Genomic DNA, 27,893 nt, shown 5'->3' with positions numbered 1-27,893 from the left:
ATATCTGTGATTACATTTGCGTGGCTGTACATACAGTATTTCTCAGTTATCACTGCCTGGTTGTGGAAAATATATTGTCTGTCTTCAATAGAGTGTCATGGTCCTGGGCCTTTTTGCCCAGTGTTTTGTACTTTTGAGGTTCTTTCATTGTTGTATTTCTTCTGTGTTCTGAATTTGCCTATGGGTTTTGAACTTGGATTTAGGACTTTGAGTTTTGGACATTATATGAAGATTCTCCATTCTGGAGTTTATGTTTGTTGTCTCCGTGTCCTGTGATTGGATCCAACTCTGCCTGCCACACAGCAAACTCATGACAGTACAACGTGACCACAAAATGGACCCAGCAGATGCTATCCCGCTGGAGCACATGGATGAACTGGGCATGCTATGTAGAATTAGTCCCCCTGCATCAGGGCGTCCACGGACACAAAGACACTTTTAGTTGGGTTAAGTGCTATGGATGCCATTATCAAAACACTCCAGTCTCACCCTCACAGCAGCACGACCCCTCCTCAGTGCTGCCGCCGTGGGCTGGGTCCTCTTCACTGTATCCTCGACCACCAGTCTCCACAAAGCCTCCTGGGAGTCTTTGCCGCTGGCCCAGAGGCCGGCCTCCTGAGTGTCATTCCCAAAGAACTATTAGTTGAAAACTCAATGTGGTGTACAGTGTGTCCTTAAAACTGAAAATTGAAGGTCAAAAGAAGGCCTAAAAACTATCTACAGCAGGTGAACAGTATCTGAAAGCCATGTCCTTAAGAAACAGGAAAAACCTGATATGGGACATGGGTTAATCCATCTGCTGTTCACTGAAGCTCCATCAGAAATGGTCTCAATGGAAGGCTGACAAGAAGCCATTCTTAAGGGAAACAGCGAGACAATGTTGAGTTATGCCACATTACACAAGAACTGGACTGAAAATCAGTGCCAACAGGTCTTATGGAGTGATAAATCCAACATGGTGGAGGCCCTGTCATGGTTTGGGGCTGCATTTCAACCAGTGGTGTTGGAGATCCTGTCAAAATTGATGAAATCATGAATACAGAAAACTGCTTTCAGACTTTGATCCACCATGCAAGACTATCTGGAAAGCTTCTGAGTGACAACAGCTTAATTTTTCAGCATGACAATGACCGCGGCCACACTGCCAATGGAGTAAAAGCATACCTGGATAGAAAAACACACAATGGAACAGTCCCTAACAACACTATCACTCTTGAAGCAGTGTGGAATCATCTTGATTGAAAACAGAACAAACAGCAGCCAACATCCAAAGAGCAGCTTTGAATGTCCTTCAAGAAGTCTGGAGAACTATTCCTGAAGACGACTGAAAGAGACTTCAAGAAAGCTTGCCTATGTCAGCCGCTGTTGAAGAATAAAGGGGGTCAGAACAAATACCGACTCATCAGAAATCTGCAAAAACCGTTTCTGCCTTATAGTATAACGAGAAATGAGGGGTGAAGACATTTGGAACAGCACTGTATGTAGTCACATTGTGACCCTGAAAAAAACCTTGTTTGAATAACAAGTTTCTTCACATATTTTATCTTTCCCAGTGGATGGGAATGCAAATCTGGAAGAAACCGTGAACATTTGTCATTTTTATCATGCAGAATTTGACCCATGCACTAAAATAAGCAGCGAAATTAAAAAAAAAAAAAAATGCTGTGATTGGTTTCATGTATTAGTTTTCAAATCCTAATCGCAAACATGCATTCATGTTTTTTCTGTGCATTTGTGTGTGTAAGAGTGTGCACACCGTGGTCTGTTCCACCTAGATTAGCTGTGATCTTAACAGGTCCTGTCTGATTCATGCTGCCGTGGTCTCTAAACACGCTCTCATCAACTTTTTCAGAACCAATTCAAAGGACTGCATTGACTGCGGGTGACACAGCCCTGATGAATAATGTAACACAGTTCACGAAAGAATATTAACACAGTATAATCTTTAGGAAACAAAATGTATGAGATTTATCTTTGTATGAGATTATTGCTCCTGGTAGTGCCATCAAATGCGACTGAAAATCCATGCAATTTTATAGTCTTTCATTTTAAGGTTAATGAGGTACAATACTGACTTTTGTCCCTTCACTGATACTGTACAATCATCCTTAAAAAAAGTACATGGTAATAAAAAAGTGCACATTAGGCAAGCAATACTGAGAGGACTGTATGAAAGCTAGTTTCTGCCACTTTTTTGCTATCCATAACTCGAAATTTTGAGTTATGCTGCACGAAAGGTTTAGGCACTTTCGAGGCTTAGCTTCTTTAGTTCCTTATTTATCAAGCAAAACCATCAGGGAAGCTTCTGAAGCTAACGCTAAAGTTTTTCTGAAGGCAAATGTTGGACATATCCAATACTGAATGCACAGCCACGCTTCAATCCTGGGTTTCAACAGGAGTAGAACATACTGTAACATGAAAATTAAAATAAAACTAATTAATTAATTTAAAAGGTGTGACAAGAATTAGGTTTATGTGGATTTGACTTAGGATTTTGCTGTTAAACACTTTCTGTGAAGGTAACTGATAATTAAAAAAACATTTATGACATGCACATAAATGCACAAACTTTTTGAACACTGAAGATGCTATGAGGATGTGATTAAAGCATTCTAGACCTGGCCTTCAAGCCCTTTCACAGACCAACCTTTCAGCTCCTTGTCCTTCAATATATATTTTTTTGATCTCTGTATGTGTCTGAGCCAACTGAATGGGCCATCCATTTGAGTATCATCTTCTTCTTCTTCTCTTTTTAATCTCATTGTGGGAGCCTCCATCTCTGTGTCTGTTGTTTTCGCTCCCTTTCTCTCTCACACACACACAAATACTTAAATATGATAAAGCCGGAGTCTATCAGGGATGTAATCATTATATCAAAGGAACATGATGTCCAAGCATGTTCCTACAAAAACACACATTTCCTTCATTGTACCAGCAAAGAGTGATGACTGAGCCCGTGGCATTTTCAAATGTGCTTAAGGAAGAATACCAAACATGACTCCTGCAGCCAAGCAGCAAATGCTGTTTAATAATCACAAAAAGATCTTTTTTTTTTTTTTTAAACAACATTTCAGTCGAGCAACACTATTGTTATCTTCCACCTGCTTTATATTATAGTGTTTCCGGCTGCTCCACTCACCATTTGAAGCAAATTAGGTTCTTGTAATCACGATGTGAAATATCCCTCACTGTTATGACCTTCTGCATAAGGTCGCTAAAGAAAATATTTGCATAATTTCTTTATCTAAATGCTTAATTAAACTCTAGCATTAAATAACATGCTTGAATAAATCGATGTAATGTGTGTGCTTCATGGCTCCTTCTTGCACTAACAGGAAACAACAATGGGAACAAAATAGTGTAAATACTAAAGGTTCTTCCTACTGTGGGTTAGGGTTTGCAGGGATCTGTTTCACTGTCAGCTGGTGTTATTAATCACTTCATGTCACAATCATCGCATCATACTGGATGATTAAACCATTTGGATCACTTTACTTTGCATTATCAGCTTGGCCTTCTCTCCCCGTCTCTCTCAGAAATGAGATGATAAAAAAAAAAAAAAAAAAGAATCTGTTAAGCCTGCAATTAAATGCTGACCTGATCAGACCCTACGTACTATGGAAGCTTGATTGTAATCCTGCTACGTGGTGAGGGATCGTTAAAAATCTTATCTCGCAATGAAAACGAGGAACTATGAATCACGATTCTTATCATCCACTATTCAGAATCAATTTAAAAAAAAAGATTTTTGTAATAACATTGCTGAATGGAAAGAAACTAGAGAAGCTCAGTGCAGAAACAGGATAGCTAATGCCACATTTTGATATTCATCTTCCAAAAAAATTGGGGATTTGGGGACATTATCACCAAAACAAGGTTTTTAAAAAAATAAATAAATAAATAATTTACTGTACCACCATCACAGCAGAGAGGCTGGAACAATTAAGAACAACACAGTGGCTCACAGTTCCAGTATATTAAAGTAAATCAAAATTATCATACAGGAAGAAGATGTGCCAAGTTCATGCAGTTAAGCTTAAAGATTCCTGACAGTTAATGAAAAATAAAGATTCTTAAGATGAAATCTTAACACATCCAGGGACTAATCTGATCTGTAAATATGGAATACATGACTTTCCCTCCTTCCTGGAAAGCTAATTTCTGCACATCATTGCTATCGAGCCAAAAGAACTCTATAAAGCGACCGTAATGTCTGATCCAGCTCAGAATTTACAGAACAGAGAATAAAACAAGTTTTACAAAATACAAAAGTAGGCAGTCACAGCTTCATTTTGATGAGTTAAACATAAACTGATTAAAACTTCATTCATACAGCAGCTGTATTTAGTTACTGTGCACGTTTTCTCCCCGTCTGCCTGCTACATGTGATTCATCCAGCACTGAAAGACTCACTTTTTTAACTATGCGGTTGGGAGGATTTCAGCACGATGACTGACACTACCTCCATATCAGACCCTTGTGAGTAGTTAGTGTCAGCCTTGTTTGAATAAAATTATTTGTTTAAAATATTATAATTCACTGTCAGCACTGTACAAGTAAATTTTCAAAGTACCTCTTAAAGCTAAAGAGGAAGGGAAAGCATTATATATCCACCGATGAATGCTTTAACCCTGAAGTGAAGCAAAAGACAAAAAGCATTTCCTTGAGCTTGGGCTCAATTACAGCCAGAGGCAACGGAGCCCTGCTGGCTTCCATTCAGCAGAATAAGCGGTCAAAGTATTTATTAAATTATAAATGTAATGTGAAATCTGTACAGCAAAAGGGGCTGTAAGGGAGACCATACTGAGACTGAACAAGCGTTAGAGCTGCAGTTCCCTTCAAATTGTAGCCTTCCGCTGGTGCTGAAACACCAGCGGCATCTTTCTTACAGGGGTGCCTGAATTCATTGTACAATGCAGTGCAGCTCAGAGTGATGAGCAGCACCCGTTTACAGTCAGCGCGCCAGTTGGAAACCCTGGCTTGAGGTTTAGACCATTAGAACACTATAATAAAATAGGCTCAGCTTACAGTATAGAGCTTTGACCTAATAATTGACTACAGTATGTTGATATTCTTTGATTTGAAGCCTTAAATATTTTCTGCCGCCGAATACGACCAAATTTCAAGAACAGTGCAGCCCTAATGCCTTTAACCCTGTATGTGTACATCCTCCCTCTAAAGATTTAAATACTGCTTTATTTTATTATGCAAATATCCAGAGCTGCAGTCCTTTATCAAGTATTATTGTAACTTCATGGTACTTCAGTCACTCCATCTTGTGCAGCTTTTACTTGCTGGTGAAAGGGATTATGTTTTACTTTTACTGCACTGTCATGGAGATGACCTGAACCATATTTTCTTTTATTTCACAGTTTAATAGAGTCCATATTCCTGCATTTTAAGCACGCGACAGTGGTTGTGTGACTCAACCTACACCTCAACTCTGTGCCTGAATGCCCCTGTATAGGCACAGAGGAAGCTCGAGCTGCTCCTGTTGCTCTGTTAACACTAAGCCTTTTGTGTAGATGTGGGGTATGATTAAATTAGGATGTTCTTTCTCCACCTCTCTAATGTGTTTATGAAGCTTGTGAAGCATCAGAAACATAGCCTTGCTGGAAAATCTGTTATGCAGTGGCAAGCTGGTCTATGATGCATCTAACAAAGGTCTTCTTAGACTATTTTATTGCCACTACTAACTGACAGAGTTTTTTGAATCATCAATAGGCCAATAAACATTTGCCGATGAAGGATAAGTCCAGTTTATTTTAAGCTTTCATATTTCTAAATAATCTATCAACTGTGGCTCTTAAAATAAAAATTCCCACCTTCAGTTTGTGCAGTCTCCTCTTACATCCTTTAGATCCCTAGAAGTTCTATTCTGACCATTTGAAGTTTCACCGCTGACCTCAAACTTATGCACAGAGCAAAGAGAATCTATGTAAAACTCCCCAGACACTAATCCAAGATTGTAGACCAGTCTCTCATCACCAGTGGAAAAGACCACAGTGCCCAAGTCCCAAGGCATGTATCAGGTCAGGACTGTGACCAGTAACATGCTCACCCCATTTTTTGACATTCATAGGATTGTGCACAGTAAATGATATCAACTCCAGCTCCACTGTAATGTCCTGAGGCATCATAGGAAGAACACTTGGCACAAAGGATAGCATCTATGGCATGTACCAGCATGGCACTGTGCATCTTTTTTCACAGCCCACTAAAAAGGCAGGAAACACCAACACAATAGTTGTTTACCACTACATGTCCTACTTGCCAGATTTGGCTCCCTGCAACATGCAGTTCTTTGCCTTTAAGCAGCAGAACAGGACTTGCAGAGCAAAACGGAGCAAGAGGAATGAGAGCGGCTGTTCAAGAAAACCTGGAAGCAGATAAACTGAACACCTTCTACAGTTGTCACAACACTAGCATTTCAGACTTGATATCAATACCCAGGAAAATACTCAATACTCTATACCAGTTTCAATACCAAGAAGAAGCTACTTTTTGGCTGCTCCCATAAAGGGTCACCACAGCAGGTAGCTCCACGTTTGATGTGGCAGTGTTTTACACCGGATGCCCTTCCTGACACAACCTCAAAGCGATCCTGTTATTCTGTCTGGAATCAAACCCGTGACCTTTTGCTTGCCAAGCCAATGTGTAACCACTACACCAGTGGAGGCAATCAGGATTTTTAATACCACAGGGAAAAAATGACAAAATTAAGAGCCATTTAAAAAAAAAAAAAAGATTAGAACAATACTGGTTTGCCCAAATATATTCAGCTACAGACCCATTTATTTTCTATGCTTCTGGTGACTTGACACCATATTTTCCTTGCTGATCAAATTCAGCTGGTTAGGTAGGCTGCAACTGTTGCTCGGAGACTTTTCTCAGCTTCATTCTGGGACATTAAAGATAAACAAACATCACAAGCATCAAAGTTTTCAGACACAAATAACTGTGTTGTCCTGTTACATTAACACTGACTATTAACGTTACAGTGGGCATTTTCGGAATTCTTGTATCAAAAGGTACATTAAGTATCAGTTCTGGTGACATCCCTGCAGGATACTCCAGGTTGGCATAAAATCTGATCCAGTACTTGAGTGTGTAAATCAACAAGGGTTTTTTGCAGCTTATAAGAGTGAGGTCGGTCTCTTTATATTTGCTGTAGACCTAAAACATTTAGGTTTGGCATAAAAAAAATTTAATATGACACAAAAGATCAACATCTCGTGTATTTACATCTGGATCTGATACACAGTTCAGAAAATTGCACCTTTTGTCTGAAGCTACCCATTTTTCTTGTGAGCAAAAGTATTAGAACATGTGTCTGACAGGTGTGTTCTGTTACATTGCTTATTCAGACCATGAATAGCTCTGAATGTCTACGCTCACTTTCAGATTTGGGTTTTGCCTGTGCAGGCTATTTATTTCTAGTTAGAGGAGTGACCAACATGAAAACCAGAGAGCTGTCTGTGGGTGAAAAACAAGCAATTGTGAAGCTGGCAGAAAATGGAAAATCAATCAGAGCCACTGCACAAACATTGGCCATAGTCAGTACAATCGTTTGGAATGTCCTGAAGAAGAAAGTTGTTACTGGTGTACTAAGTAACAGTCAAGCAGGTAGACCGAGGAAAACAACAGCAGTTGCTGTCAGAAACATTGTAAGTGCTGTAAAGAAAGACCCTAAAACAGCTGTTAGTGACATCAGCAACAACCTCCAGAGGGCAGGAGTGAAGGTATCACAATCTCCTGTTCGCAGAAGACGTCATGAACAAAAGCACAGAAGCTTAACTAGAAGATGCAAACCGGTAATTAACAAAAAAAATAAGAAGGCCAGGCTGGATTTTGGGCAGAAGTACAGAGACAAGCCTCAGAAATTCTGGGGCAAAGTTTTACAGACTGATGAAATGAAGATTAACTTTTACCAAAGTGATGGAAAGGCTAAAGTTTGGAAACGACAGGATCTGCTCATGATCCCAAACGTACGAGGTCATCTGTGACACACAGTCGAGGAAATGTCATGGCTTGGGCTTGCATGGCTTTTTCTGGGTTGTCACACATGATGTCAGCAGTACAATGAACTGAGAAGTCTACAGAAACATTTTGTCTGCCAATTTAAAGAATGATGCAACCAAAGTGATTGGAAGATCCTTCGTCATGCAGCAAGATGATGACCCAGAAATCACTGCCAAAGCTATAATTTAGTTCATCAAGAGCAGGACTTGGAAGGTTTTAGGCTGGCCTAGTCAGTCTCCAGACTTTAGCTGCTAAAGAGGAGACTGAAAGGAGTAACTCCCCAAAACAAACAACAACTGAAAGAGGTGGTGGTGAAAAAGCATCACAAAAGGAAAACGCAAAAGTTTAATGATGTCAGTGGGTCACAGGGTTGATGCGTCATTGAAATCAAAGAATCTGCAAGTAAATATAAAGTCTAGTTCACGTATTTTAGAAATAATGGTCTTTGGGAATTTGTGACTAAGGCCCCTTTAACACCAACAGTGCGTCACAGTTTGTTTTGATTCAGGTGTTTAATATATAATCTGCAGAGGAGCTCAGAGGCAGGCAAAGCTGTCTCTGAGCAGCATTTGACTTTTTCTAGCGAAGTTGATGACAGTAAATAACAAACCAGTGAAGTATGACAAATGAGATGCGCGTCTGTCCACATAAACAAAGACGCATGCACACAAACTCATGATTTTAATTAATTCAACCATGACAGAGTAATTCAACAGTGGAGGGAAGCACAGTTTTAATGCATTTTTAAAGTCAAGAGTTGTTCTTTTTCCTGTTAACTAATTTTAATCATCTCTTTGCTAAGACTAACACAAACAAGAAAAAAAAAAAATCCATTATAACAGAAACTGTGACATTCTCTCTCTCTCACACACACACACACACACACACTCAAACTTTTAGAAAATAACAAGAAACACTCCCTTTATGTTCCATGCTTTTGAGCATTACTGCATCACTGTATATTTAAAAGATACACACAGTCACTGTGATATCACACACTGGCTTCTGAAGTCCTGTTTTGAATCTGTAATTTTATCAATTTGGCAGTCACCATGTTTGCTTGTTGGAGCCAGAGAGGTCCATATTTAGCCCTACACGTGCTAATTAATGACTATACAAATACTAGAAATGCACTCATCAAAATTGGAGCACAGACATATTAGTACATTTGACCCCACAGCAACACATATTATTTGCCAGATAACTGTTAAAAATAAAAACCCTCCAATAAATCAACAACACCACAAAGAAGGAACCTGCAGAGAAGTCCATCTCTGTGACTCCAGTTAGCTGAGATGATACCTGAAAGAAAGGAAGCTGTGTTGCCACCCACCTGTCAGTCACAGCAATCTTAATTATGGAAACTTTAAGCCTGAACTAAAGGCACATTGCTGCATTTTCATGCTCTTGCAGGTAACTCCCTGGGCTTGGAGCTGAATCCTGCTGGCTGGTATCAGCTGATTTTGACTGTTGGGGCGGGGCCTAATGTGATTGGTCACTGTGATGGGCAGTTCAGGTTAATGTGTTAAACTAAGTTACACCATGGTAGAAACATATTTGAAAATGAATTTTGCAGAATTAACTATCAACAGTTACTGTTTGCTGTGTAGCTGTGGAAATACTGACAGCTGTCACTGGATTACATTAATGCCGAATAAATCTTTAAAACTGGAAGATTCAAAGTCAGATTCTGAAGCTTCTGCACTCCGGTCCCATTACTCAGTTGTACAGCATCACATATGATTTAAAAAAACAAAGCAAAACATCATAATGAGGAGCAAACATCATCCTTGAGAACAAGGAAAAATAGTTTTAATAATCAACTGAGTAAACTGAATTTTCCAAAATGTGAGCAAATCTAAAATGTGCTTGTGTTGCTGCCAGATGTCACTCAATGAAACAGCTGTACACACCTGGCTCCAGAGCTCCACTCGCTGTGGGTTCAGGCTCCACTATCATACATAAACAAATACAGTTTAAAACAGCTCTTATGTTGCTGCCATGGTGCAACACTGTTTAACACAGTAACCTGAACTGTCCATCAAAGTGACCAATCACATCAGGCTCCGAGCAGGATTCAGCTCTGAGCGTGATGGCTTGATGGCTTCTTTCTGTGGCCGCTGAGCTCTACACAGCCAGGTTGTTGAATTTATGCACCTGAGAAATTGATTGTTTTTTTCTTGCACGTGGCTTTTGGCATAAATATAATTCCATATGCAGTCTGTCGCACTTGTGTGTTGGCTTCATTTTTTTTCAGTCCTGTGTGTTGACACTTGTTTATAGTTTGTTTAGATGACTTCACGAAGGTTTTTGATGATGTTTTTGATGTTTTTATGTACTCATATGTGTATACATGTTTTCAGCCTTCCTGAAGCGTTGCCTAAACAAAGCTTCACAGCTTGTGACTAAATCTTGTTAATAACAGAAATCTTTAAAATTTTTAAAACTGGAGCATTTTAAGCACATTTTTTTTTTTCAGTTCTATAAAAATAATTGCTTTCTGCCTGACTGGTGCCACAAAGGCATTTGTTATGCCGAAACTGATAGTATAATGTTTAATTATTCCATCTATGGGTCACTTCACCAGCATATTTATTTCTCCCCTTCTGGACTGATTATTATATACGATAGACTCTCAACAGTAGTCAAAATAATTTTCTTCTATTTTTCCAGTCTTTGCATTTCATCTTACCTTCTTTGCAAGCTCAATCACTTATGAAATCTGTTCTTATTTTTGCAACATTTGTCTGTGGGGCTGTTATTTCCCTCCCCCTGCATTCCTTATCAATGGTGTTATTACACTGCTTTTTGCACAGAGGAGGGAAACAGTTTCAAACCACACAGCTATGCTGCCCTCTGCCAAAAAACATGCCACGATTTATCTACAAATTCACCATGTCAAAAACCCCCAAAACAACCTTTTGCAGTGGATTGTAATATCATGAAAAAATGATGTCTGAACAAGGCAACATATTTTCTTCTTTCCCTACATTTTTTCTACATTTATTGACACCCAAGTACAGCTTTGTAAAATTTTCACTAGATTTACACTCTAGTTTTAAAATGCTGCATTTTTAAAGCTTTATTTTGGTTTCAACTATTAAAGAGTTAGAGGAGTAAACCAAGGACGAATAACCTAGGCCAAGGGGTAACATTTGTCACTGAGCTTATGTGTCTTAATCTTTGCTTCAAAATGAGAAGGGAAACATGTGTGAAAAGCACAAGACCTGCAATCAAGCTTGGAAACATACAAAGGTCTCAGATGTGAGATGCTTCAAAAGAAGTAGCAGGAGAACTAGAGCAAAGTTACAACAGTGTTCAGCGAGACACCTGTGAAGCCTTCAGGGAGTTACCATCAAGAAAGCTCAATTAATCAAAGGTAATACAGCTGCGGTGCAGGTGGAGAACTAAATTAATTCTGGCACTAACCCTGCAGCCATCCAACACCCCAACATCATTTCACCACAGACCTCCAGGAAGTTTTCTCATCTGCTGCTCGCACAGTTTACCTCAACAGTATAAACTGGCAAAGCTCTAGTGCACATTTTATATAAGTCCAGGTAATTCAAAGGATGAATGAGAGCCTGAGCCAGCTTACCCCGTGTTCAGGTCAGGATCAATAGGCAGACTGATTGAGTATGCACAGGTATCTTGGCAGCAGGTAGGATATGGATATGGAATTGAATATGGAAGATACTGGCCTTCAAGAAACCAATCAAATTGACCTTTAAGAATCGATGATCCACTCAATAGTAAATGAGGAGCATCTGCCAGTTAAAATAGGTCTAATATCATACGAACTTTACGGGAAATAAACAGAGGAGTTACTGATTTAACGGGGCTCTGATCTTTACTCCTACTTTAAGGTGCTTGGCACAAAACTGAAGCATTCTCCAATGCTTGTTAAATACACTACCATCAATCAAAGTGCTCTGAATGTTTTGGTATTAAAATAACTGCTGCCATGTACAGACTTAACGAACAAAGCAGCCATATTATTATGAGTTTATAATGCATATCACAAGGGGCAGTAAAGCTAGATTGGCTGGATAATTTTAGGTTTCTGGTCCCTTAAGGCATTTATAATAGGGACCGCATGGGACAGGGTCGGTTACAAAACAATACACCTATAAATACATACACAACCCAACAGACGTCAAGATGTCAGCCATACAGCGTAAGTATGCTAATTGGATAGTTCACAGACTGTATCCTAATTACATAAAAATGAATGCCGAGATAATGAGATTTTTTTGTCTTTGAAAGGTACGCTGTACTTGTAATTGCTTTCTTATGTTTTATTTGTCTTTTAACTGTACTTCATTAAATGTGTGAGCGGGAGAGAATAGAGAATGACAGCATCTTCTTAGCTTACGCAGGTAATTATTATCTGGGGAGATAGTTTGCCAGGGATGCTAGCCTATGATTAAGTAAGGGGCTGATGGATCTACAGTAGTAGATACAAAATACACATGAAAGTTTCAACATTGAACCTTTTTCTTTAGTTTCCAGCACTTCACAGTCATAACACATAATTTGGCCTATTACTCTATGAATCATTTTGCAGAAAATATCAGCTTCCCACAAGGCAGCCAAGCAATTTCAAAGCCATGAAGAGGTGATGAGGTAATTTTGATGTTATAGTGGGCCAGGGTAATTAACTTGGCTAGCGCAAGAATATTCTATTGAAACAACATGTCAAGTAAAAAAAAAAAAAGTGGGTTTAATCTAGCACCGATATACTCCGTTGACCTTGCTTTTATAGAACAGGGCAGTTCATTATAGAAACAGGGTTGAAGGTGGGTCATTTGATGGAATATTGACTATGGAACAATTGTTGGGTTGGACATATTTGACAGTGAACATAGACGGGAAACAACACACTCAGTGGACCAGGATGTCAAGGTTAGCACTTAAAAAGTGGTATTCAACGCTTCTTGGGTCTTGATGATGCAGTAAACTCTAGGTCCATTAAAGCCCTCAAGGTGTACTCATTGACAGAAACACTATCTTGTCCAATCTTTAGCAGCTCATTAGCAGTGAGTCATCAAGTAGGATGATGGCTCAAATGATGCAGGCTGAAAGGACTCCCAGTCTCAAACTAGGGATCTTTTACATTAGACAAATGTGTTAACCACTACACTGCAGAGCAACTATAGCATACATAACATACAGTGTTTTGCTTCATTAGCCAGCTAGCTTATACTGCTGGGTCAGATGAACTGGCCAAAAGCAACAGAAAAGTATTTGTGGGGATGCTATTCAAAACAGAAACTGAGATCTAGAGGGATATGGTACTCTGTTTAAAGTTTTACATTACAGTTACATAACAGCATATTATCTCCACATTGTGCAGTGGGTAACTTACTGGGTCTGATGCTACAGCACAAATGAGTACTCTACATAAATTGATCTGCCCTCTCTGACATTAATCTGCTACAGTCTGCTGCATGTTCTAGTTATCTACATCTAATTTTTTACTTATTTAGTTTTTCTTTTTTAAGACTGGTTCTTTATCATTAATGTGTGCATGCACAACATGGAGCATGCAAAGGAAAAAAAAATGGCCTCAGTCACTTGATGTCACCGATGACAAAGTGGGCTTGCATTACATTGTATTACATATTGTTTATTTCTATAGATAGATACTCTTGGCTCCCCAGGTGTGAGCTGCATTTTAAATAACATGTCCTCATTCTGTGAGATAAGTAGGGGTTTGGAACTGTGAGTGATGCTAAATCTATTTTTTTTTTTCTAAAGTTTTAATGAATGCCATTCCAAAACTAAACCAGATGCCGAAAGATAAAAAGACAAGTCTGCTATAAGATTTCTGATGCAGTTAAAAAAAATGTTATCTTGTCTTTAAGATGGTATACACACTTTTTGCTTTCTGTGTTCTCACAAACATGCCATTTTCCTGAAGTATATAAAGATGTTGAAGTTACGACCTCAGGTTTGAAAAGCTGGGGGGATGTGTGTATTCCTTGTCCACATGAACTTAATAGCCAAGAGTCTGCCATTATGTCAGGAATCAGAGCACAATGTCAAACATTTTCTGTATGGTATTTGATCTACTACACAAAATACAGACACATCTTATCTTGCACTTCTTTTGCTTTTATAAGGCAGGATGTATCTTTTCATACATCCATAAAAGAAGGGTTCGTTAAGGACAGAAGGCCATGGGTCAAAAATATCAGTGTCTAACAAACAGTATTCCCACAATTGATTAAATCTGCAGCCTGTGTGAGCCAAGCTTGCTGATTAAGCAGAGATGTTTCTTACTTGCAAGAAAACTTAAATTCTTAACACCTAACCCTTCTATAATTTTAGTCACAGCCACACAGAAGACTGATAGACCAACTGTGTTGTCATGGAGGCAGACATTTTTTTCATGTGTCCTGGTTTTGCTATACTTAACAGGTCAAGCTGCAGATGGAGGGGCCAAACCCAAAGCACAGGCTTGCTTTAAACGCCAGGGCTATTACATTTCAGCTCCAAAATGGATAAGTAGAACAAATTGCCTCTCATCCAAAGTAATGGTTCATAATTATTTGCTCAGAAAAGAAGGGTTCTGGGTGCAGAAAAAGGCATTGGGTGGCTTTCCTGTGTGCCCAGCAAGCAGAGCATTGATGTACAGAGATGCAATCTCACTGGGTACAGGTGAAAGCAACTGTGCAATAACAAGTTTTTTTCTGGTTCAATTTAAATCAAACTTTGAGAAAGTGTATATGGAGTTTCTAATAAAAAGGATCATACTCTATTCTTTCCATTTCTTATCTGGTGGACTGTGCAAGAGCAGAGTCAACTCAGAGCTTTTGGTCTTTATGAAGGGGCTCAGGAAGGTATTCCCAGAAGGCCTCACTGAGTCATTGCAAAAGGCACTTTAAAGTTTATGGTCAGCTATGTTCAAATGTCCACAAGCTGCAGTCTTTCCTTTGCCACATTTGACTCCTTTCACCATCTTCCCAAAGAGCAGACATATAGCAACTAAGGGGTCATTCACAATTATCAAGATTTTCCAAAGTGTAGAAAGCGTACTCTTTGGAAAATGTGTACGGTACGGTTTCCATTTTTGATTCGGCTTTTTGGAACAACGCTTCCACTTCCTTGTTGAATTTATCTCCAATGGCTTTGGCTGTATTCCACACCTGCTGAGCTGCACTCACAGCTTGTTCCTGTCTAATATCGTCAGTAGAGTCTTTTTGTGAATTGATGTTGGCCTATTTTAGAGAATTCAATGAGGCCTTTAAACTAATCTGCCAGACATGAGGCCATATTGCTGCAGACCACGCAATAGTGCAGTAGTGTACAAGTGAATGAGAGTGGGTGCCTTGGGCGTTGGCGGTCAGGTGGCGGTGCTCAAATTACATAGTTCTGACTGACACTTTATAACTATTTGAAAAGCGTACACTGGGTGTTAAAACAACATAGAAGGATTGCTTTCTTGCTGTAAAAATTAAATAGCACATTGATAATGCCTGAACTGTTATCAGTGGTTGGCTCTCCTTTTTGTTCTGTCTCATGGATTTTACAAGCTCTCTGGAGTCATCCTGAATCAGGCACCAAGATCTTAGCTCCTGTAAACCCTGGAAGGATTTCAAGTATTCACCACACAGCACGACCGCAGATGCATAATCAAAGTGAGATCTGGACAATTTGTAGGCCAACTCAACGCCTTGAGTTTCTCAAGCTGGTCTAACCATTTCTGAACAGCACAGCAGGGTGCATTATTCTGCTGAAAGAGGCCATCGCCATCAGGGAGTTCTGTGGCTATGAAGTGGTGTTGTGATCTCTGTGTGTCGTGACACACAGCTAGCATGAAAGCCGTCAAGAATTCATGAGGCATTAGCTCTTCTGTGGAATTAGACTGCATTGCCCAGCCTTAGCTCACTGCATGCTATGTACTAACTACTGCCTACAGAAAGTACACCATGTACACTTGCAGTTTTGAAGTTGTCCAGTCATCTAACCACGAAAATTTTGCCCTTGTGAAAGTGAGTCACATCCTCAATTTTCCCCATTTTCCCCACTTCCAACACACTGACATCAAACCATGACACTTTCTGCCCACCTCTTGACGGTTGCCGTTGTGAAATAATGTTATTCAGTTCACCTGTAGGTGGTTTTAGTGTTGTGGCTGATCACTATACACTGAGAGTGTTTGCCTTTACTCATTAACATTAAAACCTGGATATAAGATAAGGACATTGGCTTCTGAAGCCAGAGCCAAGCTGCCACTACATTTTGCCCATTTATCCTGAATCTCATAATGCTGAGCCCAGCTAAGGAAATTCAGATGACTTCTAGAGTTGGCAAATGACAGACAGCCTCAGGGCCACTCTATTACAAACAAACAAATCAACTGCTCCAGCAAACAGCATCCTACCAGATATTTCCTCCTGCCAGTCAGCTCACATCTCCAACTCATGCTTCTCTATTCTGTGTGAGAGAGCGAGAAATCAATGTGTAATCATATTCACACTTTCTTTGGCAGGAGACATTGGGGGCAGACATGGAATTGAGACGACCCACTCTGCACAGAAAGGGGAGGCATTCAAATCATTTTTTTGCCTTCGTTTCGCCTCTTTTAAAAGGGTCTTGATTCAAAAATCTGTATAGCACACTACAGAGGTGACTCATTTTCAATCAACCCAATTAGCATCACAGAATTTGGTTCACATTTGGCAAAGCGAATTTTGCATGGTTTGACTGAGTCGATGTAAATACCTGTAGCTTTACCTCTCCCCACAGTTGCTGCTGTATGTCAGGACTTGTTAACCATCCGCTGTGAAAAAACACTTTCCTCTGCTTTCTCACACCAGAAAGAGCTAGTGTGTCAAGCCAATCCACAATTAGTGCAGATTTTTCTTGCTCTGTATTTGAAGTGTTGTCTTTTATCTTGACTGCCTTGCCAAGTGTACCATTGCCTCATAATTCTCTTATGACATACATAGCCAGAGCGCTAATGTGGCCCACACTGACGCCTCAGGGGAGGAGCAGGGTGCAGTGTGTTCTTGACTCACTTCCCACTGATGGTGAGTAACATAATGATGATGGCTATTTGTGCATTTATGCCACATATTGTTTCACACATTCACCAAACTGAAAGAAAGAGCCATCTATCAAAGCCTAACACAATCTAAAGCAAGTTTAAGACCAACACACTGGCCTCTCCACAAAACTAAAGCACAGAGGTGTCAATTTTCCACTTATTTCAAGTCACAAATATTTAGATCTCCACACAAAAGAAGAAGAAATAAAAGATGTAAACAAACTACAACTTTTGGGCACTTGCCATTCATACTACTCCCACCAGAGTATTTCTATCACTAAGAAACAGTCAAACTCCTGTCAGAGCACCACATCAGCAATGACTTACAACAATATCACGTGGAGAATTCCCCCTTTAAACTGCCACCAGGATAAAAAGTGTACACAAGTGCAGACAGTATGTATTCTGAGCTGGATGTGTCTATAATTCTAATGTTTGGGAGGTAAAGGAAATTTTTCTTCACTGTCAAATCAAATATGAATTCTAATTCACTGATGTTAGCTCATTATTTAACACTGCCTTATCGCTTAGCCTTCAAGGTCCAATTTCGTGGTGGTACAGTGGTTAGCACCACTGCCTTTAAGTGTGGGAATTGTATCTTGCACAGGGATACTCTCTGGATACTCCAGCTTCCTTCCACATTCCAAAGACAGTATATTAGGTTAAATGGTGATTCTAAATTGACAGTAGGTAGAATGTGAGTGTGACTGGTGTTAGCCATGTGATAGAATGGCAACCTGTCCCCCACCTTACGACAGTAGGGATAGGCTCAAACACACCCTTTCAAAACTCTGAATTAGATAAGCGGTTAAGAAAATGGATGTATGTAAAGGCTGGGTTCACAAACATACTTTACACTGGTATTTGGAGCCAGTTAAATTTGCTCATCAATGAGTCTGGTCCAGGTTAGAGGGTTTCACAAAATCTAAGACTGCAAGTGGTAATAAATTAAATTAAAAAAAGAAAAAAAGCACGAGTCTCAATTTATGGCTTGCTAATATTGTAAAATAGAATGCAATAAGGGAAAAAAGTTTTTAGAGACTGCAGCAACCCAATGGAAATATACAGTGATGGTGGCATCATCAGTCTTTTTGTTTCCCTGAAGAAACTACCCTGAGCTTGACTGACGCATTAAGCCCTGTCACAATAAAAACTCCCAGCATCCCAGCTCTGCTATGGGTTTGCACTAAGGTGAGACTTTATGCACAATAAATTTCCCACTGTTAAATGTGAGCATCATATTTCTTTTTCCAAATTACTATGAATTCATTCAAAAGACAAGCATTTTCTGCTAGGGTAAACAGAGTGTTCAGACACTGTCTGTAACTTGTTGGATGTTTTTTCTTTGAAAGAAGTCTTAATTTTGCATTAAGCCCTGCTTGACAGCAAATGACATACCTGCGTTGTCCAACAAATGAATTTAGACATACTTGATGTTGCCAAAAGTATTCACTCACCTATTCAAATCAAATCATTTCCATGGCCACAGGTGAATAAAAATCAAGTGTCTGGGCATGCAGACTGCTTCTACAAATATTTGTAAAGAATGGGTCACTCTCATGAGCTCAGTGAATTCCAGTGTGGTACCATGATGGCACCTGTACAACAAGCCCAGTTGTGAAATTTCTTTACTACTAAATATTCCACAGTCAACTGTTAGTGGTATTATAAAAAAGGGGAAGTGATAGGGAATGACAGCAGCTCAGCCACAAAGTGGTAGGTGTGGGGGTGTTTTTCAGGAGTTGGGCTCAGTCTCTCAGTTCCAGTGAAAGGAACTCTTAATGCTTCAGCAGACCAAGAGATCTTGGACAATTTCATGCTCCCAACTTTGTGGGAACAGTTTGCTGATGGCCCCTTCCTGTTCCAACATGACTGCACACCAGTGCACAAAGCAGGTCCATAAAGACATGGATGAGCAGATTTGTTGTGGAAGAACTTGACTGGCCTGTACAGAGTCCTGACCTCATCCTGATAGAACACCTTTGGGATGCCAGACCTTCTCGTCCAACATCAATGTCTGAGTTCACAAATGCAATTCTGGAAGAATGGTCAAAAATTCCCTTAAATACAAATGCAAACTTTGCGGAAAGCCTTCCCAGAACGATTGAAGCTGTTATAATTGCAAAGGGTGGGCGGACATATTATGGATTATGGATTAAGAATGGGATGATATGACTATGGCTATTGGGTTCATCTAAGCAACAGTTTATCTTTCTGAAACTGAACCCAGCTCTTTATGGTCAGCTTACTGGGACAGTAGTAACAAAGCAACTGCATTATACAAACCTTAAATAAATAGAATCAAAATCTATTTCCGTCAGTTTGAAGTACTCATCTGTGTTGTTGTGATGAAAAATGGATTGTTGTGATTGAACCTTTGCAATTCTACAATAGGGAAAGTATGATAAGTGGCTTTTTAGTGCATCTTATTTAACAACTATCTGGCATTTTGGCTAAACAAATATGTTGTGAGAAGGCTCGTTTTATCCTCCATGCGGACATTCCTGTAATGATGTAATGTTAAGTGAAGATTGCAGCCACAGTAGGAATGTTACAGCAGTATCATTTTGTTTTTTTTTCCCCCACCTATCTTCTTCCTTGCACACCAAAGGGCATTAATTACTCATTACTATATATAGCACATTGAAATACACATAGGAACATATCGTTAACCCTCGTTTTTTTGGTAGCTGGACTTGGCAGCTTGTTCTGATAACCTCGGTGATTCATCAGCTTGTGTCTCCACAACTTTAGGCTAAATACTAGTATCCACGCATAAAAGACTGTGCATTTACAAGCTTCAAAGTTGAACATCTTACAGCGGATGAATGAGGTACTGTAGAAAACAGCTCTTGCAATTCCACAGATCATAGCCATTAAGTATTCATCCCCTATTTCCATCTCTTTTAAAAAGAGCCAGTGAAATATGTGGAGACAGCAGCTCACCCAGCTCAATTATTCAAAACACGCCAACTGCATTGTGGCTAACTGAGGGGTTGAACACGATTATGCACATATATTTCCTTTGTACTGTGCATTGCCTTTCTTCAATCATGATCAGCTTTGTTTTCTTTTTTTTAAATTTTGGTATATGCACGTACAATTTAACAGTGGATGTTAAATGGGTCACGGAGATGGCTACAAAGATCTGATGTCCCCGTTAATTATAGTGAGGAATATCATATATGTTGGAAATCTAATCCATCTGGAGTTAGAGATCTAGTCTTGTTAAAGTTAACTTGGAAAAAAAAAAAAAAAAATCACTCTAGGCCAGATGAAAAACATGTTTAACCGTCTAAAAACATCTATTAACTATTGTCTTTAACATTATCTATTGTGTTGCAAGCATGAAAAAATAAACTAAACAGTAAAGATCATTAAAAATTTAAATTTGTATCACAATGAAAGTGCACATTTAAAAAAAAAAAAAGAATTCCTGTATTTTACAAGTTAAAAATCAACTTCAAATGCATTATTACATGTATTTCAAAGCTGAGTAAGTAAATGTTTTAGAAATAAAAGCTGATCTAACCTGAATATCAAATGCAAACAAAAATTCTTGGTTTTGAGAAAATATTTAATGAGGACTCGGTACATGTATTGATCCATCGATGTAAGCTCCCAAGTTTGGGGAAGAGGGACGATGTGCGCCATGAAATACCAAAACTAATAACCGCATGCAATCATAGAGATTTGATATAATTATTCTAGAAATTAATTTATTACAAAATAGTTTACTTTTAGCAGAACAAGCCAAGACGCCCACTTTTAAGTTTATACACTTTATTTCTAAGTAAGTTTGACTTTTAACACATTCATTGGAATTACCGTCATTTCATTAATGTGAATGAAAGATGGTGAGGCTGTGATCTCACAACATCACTCATGTGCCTCAGTTTCTGTGGGAGTGGACAGCCCAAAAGTAAAATGATAAAATTTGTTTATATAAATTTTGTAATGAATCACAAATATATGATGTTTGTAATGCTAAAGTAATGAAAAAATAAAGTAATATGTAGTGTAACAAACTATAACCTGCTTTTGATTTGACAAAATGTAACTCGGGCATATAAATATGCATCAAACTACTGACAATATTAATGATTTATTTGGCAAATTATGCACAGTAATTTTTCCTTGTTTACTGATGACAGATCAATCAAAGAACCCAGAGTGTTTGCTCACTGTCATTGTAGTGTTGTTACTTTATCTCAGCTTCTTATACTACATCAGCTCTAGTGTTGGTGCTTTAACCAACACACAAACACGCACTCATGCACCGTCCGCCTTCATTTACAGCTCGAGCTAGATGTACAAGACAGCCATCAATCATTTCTATAGTCCACTCACTATAAGTCCTTCCTTTTATGAGTCAATACATTTCACTTTTCCAATTTCACCCAACAGTCCACCCATCTGGTCTTAGACTTGTAGCTCATCATAGGAAAAAAACATTTAAGGAAATAAATAGATGCTTCTGCCTCCCTCCATTTCACCATCACCTCAGGAGATAAGATGAGAGAAACTGTTTTCTCATCTTCCAAGGTATGAAAATGAATGATGCCGGAGAATATGGAAGATTTGAAGGCACGGGGCTACAAGATGTGGCTGAATACAGGCTCAGTGAAGCATACTGAGTTTTTTTACACCACTCATTGTGTTGGGGCTAAAATATAACATTTAGGCACCTGTTTACTTGGAAGGTTTTTGTAACGATGTAAATGAGAAAAGATGCCATTTCAAAACAAGCATAAAATCATAAAGGTGAAAAACTAATTACTTGTTTATAAAGGTAAACATGAGCAGACAGTAAAGTATGATAAGAGAAAGCTAGATAAAGTTTGTTGAAAAATGAAATTCCCCTCCAACGGGGGGACGTGATACCTTCATTCTTACCTTCCTCCCAACCCTGGGGACTTCCTGCCTTCTTAATGGCTTTCCCATTCCTCTCGTCACGCAGGTCCCCTGCAGCCACAATACTCCACGTGAACTCTGGGATAGCCTCCAGGTGCTGGTTACATGTTTTGCTCTTGCCAGAGCACTGGCGATCTGCTGAAATGAGAGACATTACCATATTGAGCTCAGCAACCCGTGTCATTATTAATAGCTACAAAAGGAATGACACAAATACAATTTAATTATATATATTTTTAAAGATTCTGCGGTTACTAAACGACACATAAACTAAAGTGAATACTGAAGCCCACTCTAATGTAATCTTGTTAAACTAAACCCTCAGGGAAAGAAAACTGATGGGCCCGGCAAAATATTTGAACGAATGTTCAAATAATACCAGAAAGACCAGAAAACACCTTGTTTAGTCTGATAAGCAAATGGAACTTTTAATTACACATAATGCCAGGGGAATAAAACCCCTCAGTGAAATAAACAGACTGCCGCTGCTCTATATATGTCCTTTTATTTGATTCAAAATCCACAGTTCTTCAAACTAAGGCACTGTTGCTTTTACTCATGCATAACCTGTTACCTGCACCCTTCTCTTCTTCCACACATTTTAAAGCCAGTCTTGTTAAGGTTGAATTTTTGTGAGCTTTTTGTGTAATAAATGATCAGCTCAGGCCTCACACTTTTTGCTGCCCATCGTACGGCGTCAGCCCACAAACCAAAAAGTAACACCTTTAATGGCCGCCTCTGTTTTGGTGTAAATTGCCATTGTCAGGCATAGGGTTGAGTGTAATAGCAGTTAAGGTGTTACTGTGGCAATATCACAAAACTCTACTTATAAAAATTACTCAGAGAGAATATTAAGGGTCAGCTCCCCTCCCACTCATCTTTTCCCTGTTTCTATCTGTGCCTCAATCTGTCCTTCACTGCCTGTGGACAGACCGCATGTGGGCTCATCCCTGTGGCTTCGAAAATCACTTTTTTAGAGGACTTGGTCACATTCAGATGACTTTTCATACTCAGCTCTAGTGGTAGATGGAAAACTAGAGTATTGCATAATCACTTTGTGTTTTTATGCATATAAACACTTCTTCCATATTTGCTTTTTTCAAAATACCACAAAAATATAAGAGTTGGAGATTGAGTCAGTCAGTATATGAAACTTATAAATTTTTATGACAATCGCATCATTTCTCAGACTGTCTTGCACTTGTTTAAAGCATCTAGAACTTTTTTTTTTTTTTTAACCAAAACATGAATGAAAACAGAAGAGGAAAAACCACTGTGCAAGGAATGAATGGCAAAAAAAAATAATAATAATAAAAAAAAGGCTCTGCTGGCTGACAAAATGTGCTAAGAAAATAGCTTTATTTAGGCAGTCTACGAATGATGAGAAGCACAGTGGCTGTAATGGATTTTTGGAGGTAACCCATTTATTTGGTGAGGTTGCACCATTTTGGGGAAGTTTAGAAAAGGTCAAACCTGTTAGAACCTTCTGGAGCACAATGACCTGCCATGTTTTTGGTGCCATTTATGTTACAAAGGGCCTTAAAGAGAGCCTACTGCTTGTTGACAGTACAAAAACATACTGTTTCCTTATATGGAGACAAAACAATATGAAACTGCAGATCAGGATGTCCATGGCTGCTGTAACATATATTCACTTGTTTTTCAAGTGATCTTTCATAATCCATTTATCTACATTTTATAGCATACACCTGCATGTCTTGAAAAATTATTTCTGCACAAGATCTTTAAAAAAACAGAGGATGCTTTATGGTTATTAGCTTTGACTGTCAATAGGTAGACTGAACATGTAACTATAAATCACTCATCTACACTTCCTTTCAATTGTTTACACTGTTTGACACTCAGTCCAGCAATAAAGTAATTACTATTATCCTACACTCTAAACCAGAATGGAAACACATGCATTAACATGACAATATTCACTAGTTTGTAAAACATGTTAAATATAGTGAGTGTGTCACCTGCACTCACATTAAAGGATAAAGGATAAAATCTGGAGCACGTAGTCCACTATAAAAAAAAAAAAAAGTAGCACCAGAAATATAATTTAGAGGTTTGGAGACAGGCCAAGGCAGATTTTTTTTTTTTTTTTTATCCACTTACATCAGCAAAAACCTGAAAAAAAATCTAAAAAAATAATTAAAAAATAATAATACTGAACCTCTACAGACCCGTCGCTATGGGCGGGCCCTAGGGGGCCGTGCCCGCCCACTGATACGCTTGGGCCCGCCCTGGCCCGCCCACCCAAGCCAGATCACTAATCAAGCTAATAATAGTGGTGCCCCCTTGTTGGATTTCATAAGCCCCCCTTAAGACTGAGATCTGGCGACGGGACTGAACCTCTAAAGGAAAGAATATACAATGAGAACTAACATTAATCTCTGTTCATTTCAACTGTCTAAAAATGTCATATTTGTGATTTTATATTTTGCTTTGGGTTCTTGTTTTTCCTCACCTGCAAACTCACTGATATCTCGAGGTCACTTCAGCAGCTCTCACTCCTAGTTTAGATGCGCAGTGACACAGCCACAGTGTAGCCAAGCACGAGTGTGAAGAAAAAAAACAAAAACAACTTTTTTTCCTCCAACTTTGCTGCACTTTTTGTATTGTCTCACTGTGCTGGTGGATTGGAAACTTTCCAATTTTGGGGGCTGTATCTCAGAAATAATGCACTTCACATATTGATTTTAGAGCAACAACACCGACTTCTTCTGTTTTAAAAATGTTTGTTCAGCTTATGAAACCCTGACACCACCCTTTGCTGTGCTGGTAGTTTCTGGCTAGGACGCTCTCAAAAAGGCCACACAGGATCTGTGACACATGGATCAGCTGTATTTGTTCTTATATTTTAACTAAATAGACAGATGATACTTTGTACATGTGTACACCTGTGGTAGGTAGGTTTGTGGTGGCCTTTTCTTTAATGAAAATGCAACAAGCATGCTCAGTCTTTGTAACCCAGCCAGTCACGCTCAGTGGACAGCATTTTAAAACCGACAAGTTCATATACCTGGAAACAATGCTGAATAGCTTCTCTGTAAACATGTTTTTCAGCATTGTAAATAGGACCCTGGATGTAAATACATTAACAATAAGGGGAAAAAATCTCCAAATGCCTGAAAAAAATAACATATTTACACAAGACAGTGAACATTATGCAATCTAAAGTCAAAATGCCCTAAAACACAGTACACAAACTGTTAGTGGTGGTTCACTGGAACCTCAACACCTGCACCTCTTTTTGTTGCATGGAGAGTGCGGTACTCAACATAGAGTTTGACTTTCAGCAACAACTTTTAACACTGATGTCTTACTTTTCTGTGCTAAAGATCACGCCTTACCAACAAAAATACATCATCTGAAAAAGAAAGTGTTCATTTCAATGGACTCTTTACAGTCCTATGAAAACTAAAGCGAAGAAGTAGCTTATAGAAAGCTGTAATAACCTGAAGAAATCATTTTCTGTAAGACTATCAGTCTTATGCCGTTGTGGTGGAATTCTGGCCCACTCTTCTTTACAATGTTGCTTCTGTTCACTGAGGTTTGTTGGCATTCATTCATGCACAGCTCTATAAAGGTCCTGCCATGGCATTTTATTCCGTCTGAGGCCTCTAGTTTGGCTGGACCATTGCAACACTTTGATTTTTTTTCCCCCTTTTCATCCATTCTGTTGTAGATTTTCTGGTGTGCTTGGGATCATTGTCCTGTTGCATGACCCAATTTTGCCCAAGCTATAGCTGTTGGAAAAATGGTCTCACATTTGATTCTCGAACACTGGTATACAGAGGATGTCATGGCTGACTCAATAACTGCAAGGTACCCAGGTCTTGTGGCTGGAAAACGAACCCCCAAATTATCACAACTCCACTGCTGCACTTGACTGTTGGTGTGAGGCGTTTGTGCTGATATGCTGTGTTTAGGTTTTGCCAAACATGGCACTGTGCATTATTGCAAAATATCTCCCCTTGGTCTTGTCCAAAGGACAAAACACCACACTGAACACAACATGATAACTGAGCCAAGATCTTGGATTTTCTGCAGTTTTTCTGAGCATTGCACAGTCTGCCCTTGGGGTGAATTTGCTGGGATGTCCCCTCAGGAGACCATTGTGGCATTGTGTTAATTTACCCCTGAATGTTCCAGACCAGCAAACTGCCAAAACATCTGCTAGTCAAATGCACCTGGCTGCTACTTATCTTCTTAATTCCCATGGAAGCAGTAAGGGTGTGCATATATTTTCACACGGCTACAACTTTCTTTTTCATGTGACTCTTTATAAGATGTAAAAGTTAAAAAAAAAAAAAAAAAAACATAGGCATGTTAGGTTAATGCTAATGATGGGCTGTAGGTGTGAAAGTGAACGTTTGCCTGGCGTGGCTGTACTTTACCTCTCACCCAGTGTCAGCTGGGATCCACCCTTTGTGACTCTACCTGGATAGTGGGTTAAAGAAATGGGTGGGTGGATGGTTGGTTGCATTATTTACTTTGTGGACATCAAATTAGTACAACAAAAAAATAATAATATGGCACTCTTGAGTGGCATAAACATGGACTAAATGCAGTTTATGTGATTTAAGCTGAGAAAACAGATTGAAAAAAAAATATGCACACTGATCTCGGCTGTTATTGTGTTATTTGGCTCGATATTATCTCCTGCTATGAGCTATGAAGCTATAGAGCACAACTAAACTGTGTGTGAATTCTGCCTCTTTCAGCCACCTGTCTGAAGATAACAGGGTGAAAAACACAAACAGCAGCAATGAATGAGCAAAATGATTGTGGCTGTGGGAGAGGTTTCTATGTATAAATGTGGTGGCTTTGCAATTCTTTTAGTATTCTTGCTTAAATGCTTTGCACAACTTGGCCTAGATGTGACTTAGACGTGTTGTGTCTCAGTTTTCTTATTTGCATTTGGCAAAAAAAAAAAAAAAAAAGTTGGCAAGCCACTTTTATAACTGGGATATTCAAGAAAAGAGCAACACCTCCCTTATAGCTCCATAACTGAATGCAATTACAGAGGAAATCAATTTTCAGAATAAGTTCTCAGAACTGTTTTATGAGATACTGATACAGATATTATGAGATATTTATCTGGACCTTGTTAATCAAAATCATATTCATTAAAGAGGTTGGTGCCAATATGCAATATTCAGATTTTGTTCAATATTTAGATGCAGGTACAATACAAATACTTGTTTTATAATCTCTGTATATCTCACTCCTTAGATATTTCAGTCTACATTACTATAAGATTTAGAATATAAGTGGAACAAGTTATAAGAGCCTTGAAATGTTGGACTAAACAACTAAAAGGAGCTTTACCTCATGAAGTGTATCACCTCATTAGGTATACTGAGGTGGCTGCATTAGGCTGCCTGATGCCGTCAACTATAGGGGCAACTGCCTTTAGAAAAATCATGGCAGCAGTTGTTCCCAATCACTTACTGCCAGAAAGGGTAACTGTTCCCATACTTAAAGTCTATCATTTGGCAAAAAAGTTCGATTTTCGTACCTCACTACCACTGGGGACCTCAAGGCCTGATGAGATGTGGAGAAACAGATAACTTCAAGGTTGTAGTGCAAACTCATTTCCTTTTCTTCGACAAATGTCTTTGTCGCCAGAGTGAAGTGATGCAATGTATTCAGCAGTACTGGGCTTTACAGCTGCACTGAGCTGTGATCAGCACAGTTGTTCTCACTCGTATGGATGCAACCAAACGCTTTAACGTTCAGTTCAAGTTTGCACTGATTGGGCCATTCGGCAGAGTTTGATAAAATACTTATCAGTGGCTACAGGCCTGCAAATACCAGTGGGTTGAAAAAAGTGACAATTCAGAAAGTGCAAGAGCAACACATTGCTTTCGGCGTGTGACTGCTGAGG

General features: G+C 39.0%; 1 protein-coding gene across 1 annotated transcript in view; it reads right to left on the bottom strand.

Moving 5' to 3' along the window:
- Positions 1–27,893, bottom strand: part of alk (ALK receptor tyrosine kinase) — a 394,751-nt gene that overhangs the window by 199,630 nt on the left and 167,228 nt on the right. The window contains exon 3 of the mRNA XM_030718325.1: positions 21,962–22,126. Coding sequence (XP_030574185.1) covers positions 21,962–22,126 — 165 coding nt within the window. The remainder of the gene's footprint in view (positions 1–21,961; positions 22,127–27,893) is intronic.

This window comes from Archocentrus centrarchus, chromosome 22 (assembly GCF_007364275.1).
Source record: "Archocentrus centrarchus isolate MPI-CPG fArcCen1 chromosome 22, fArcCen1, whole genome shotgun sequence".
In the NCBI taxonomy this organism is placed as follows: domain Eukaryota; kingdom Metazoa; phylum Chordata; class Actinopteri; order Cichliformes; family Cichlidae; genus Archocentrus; species Archocentrus centrarchus.
Note: the sequence above shows the minus strand (reverse complement) of the source record. Positions and strands in the feature narration are given on the sequence as shown.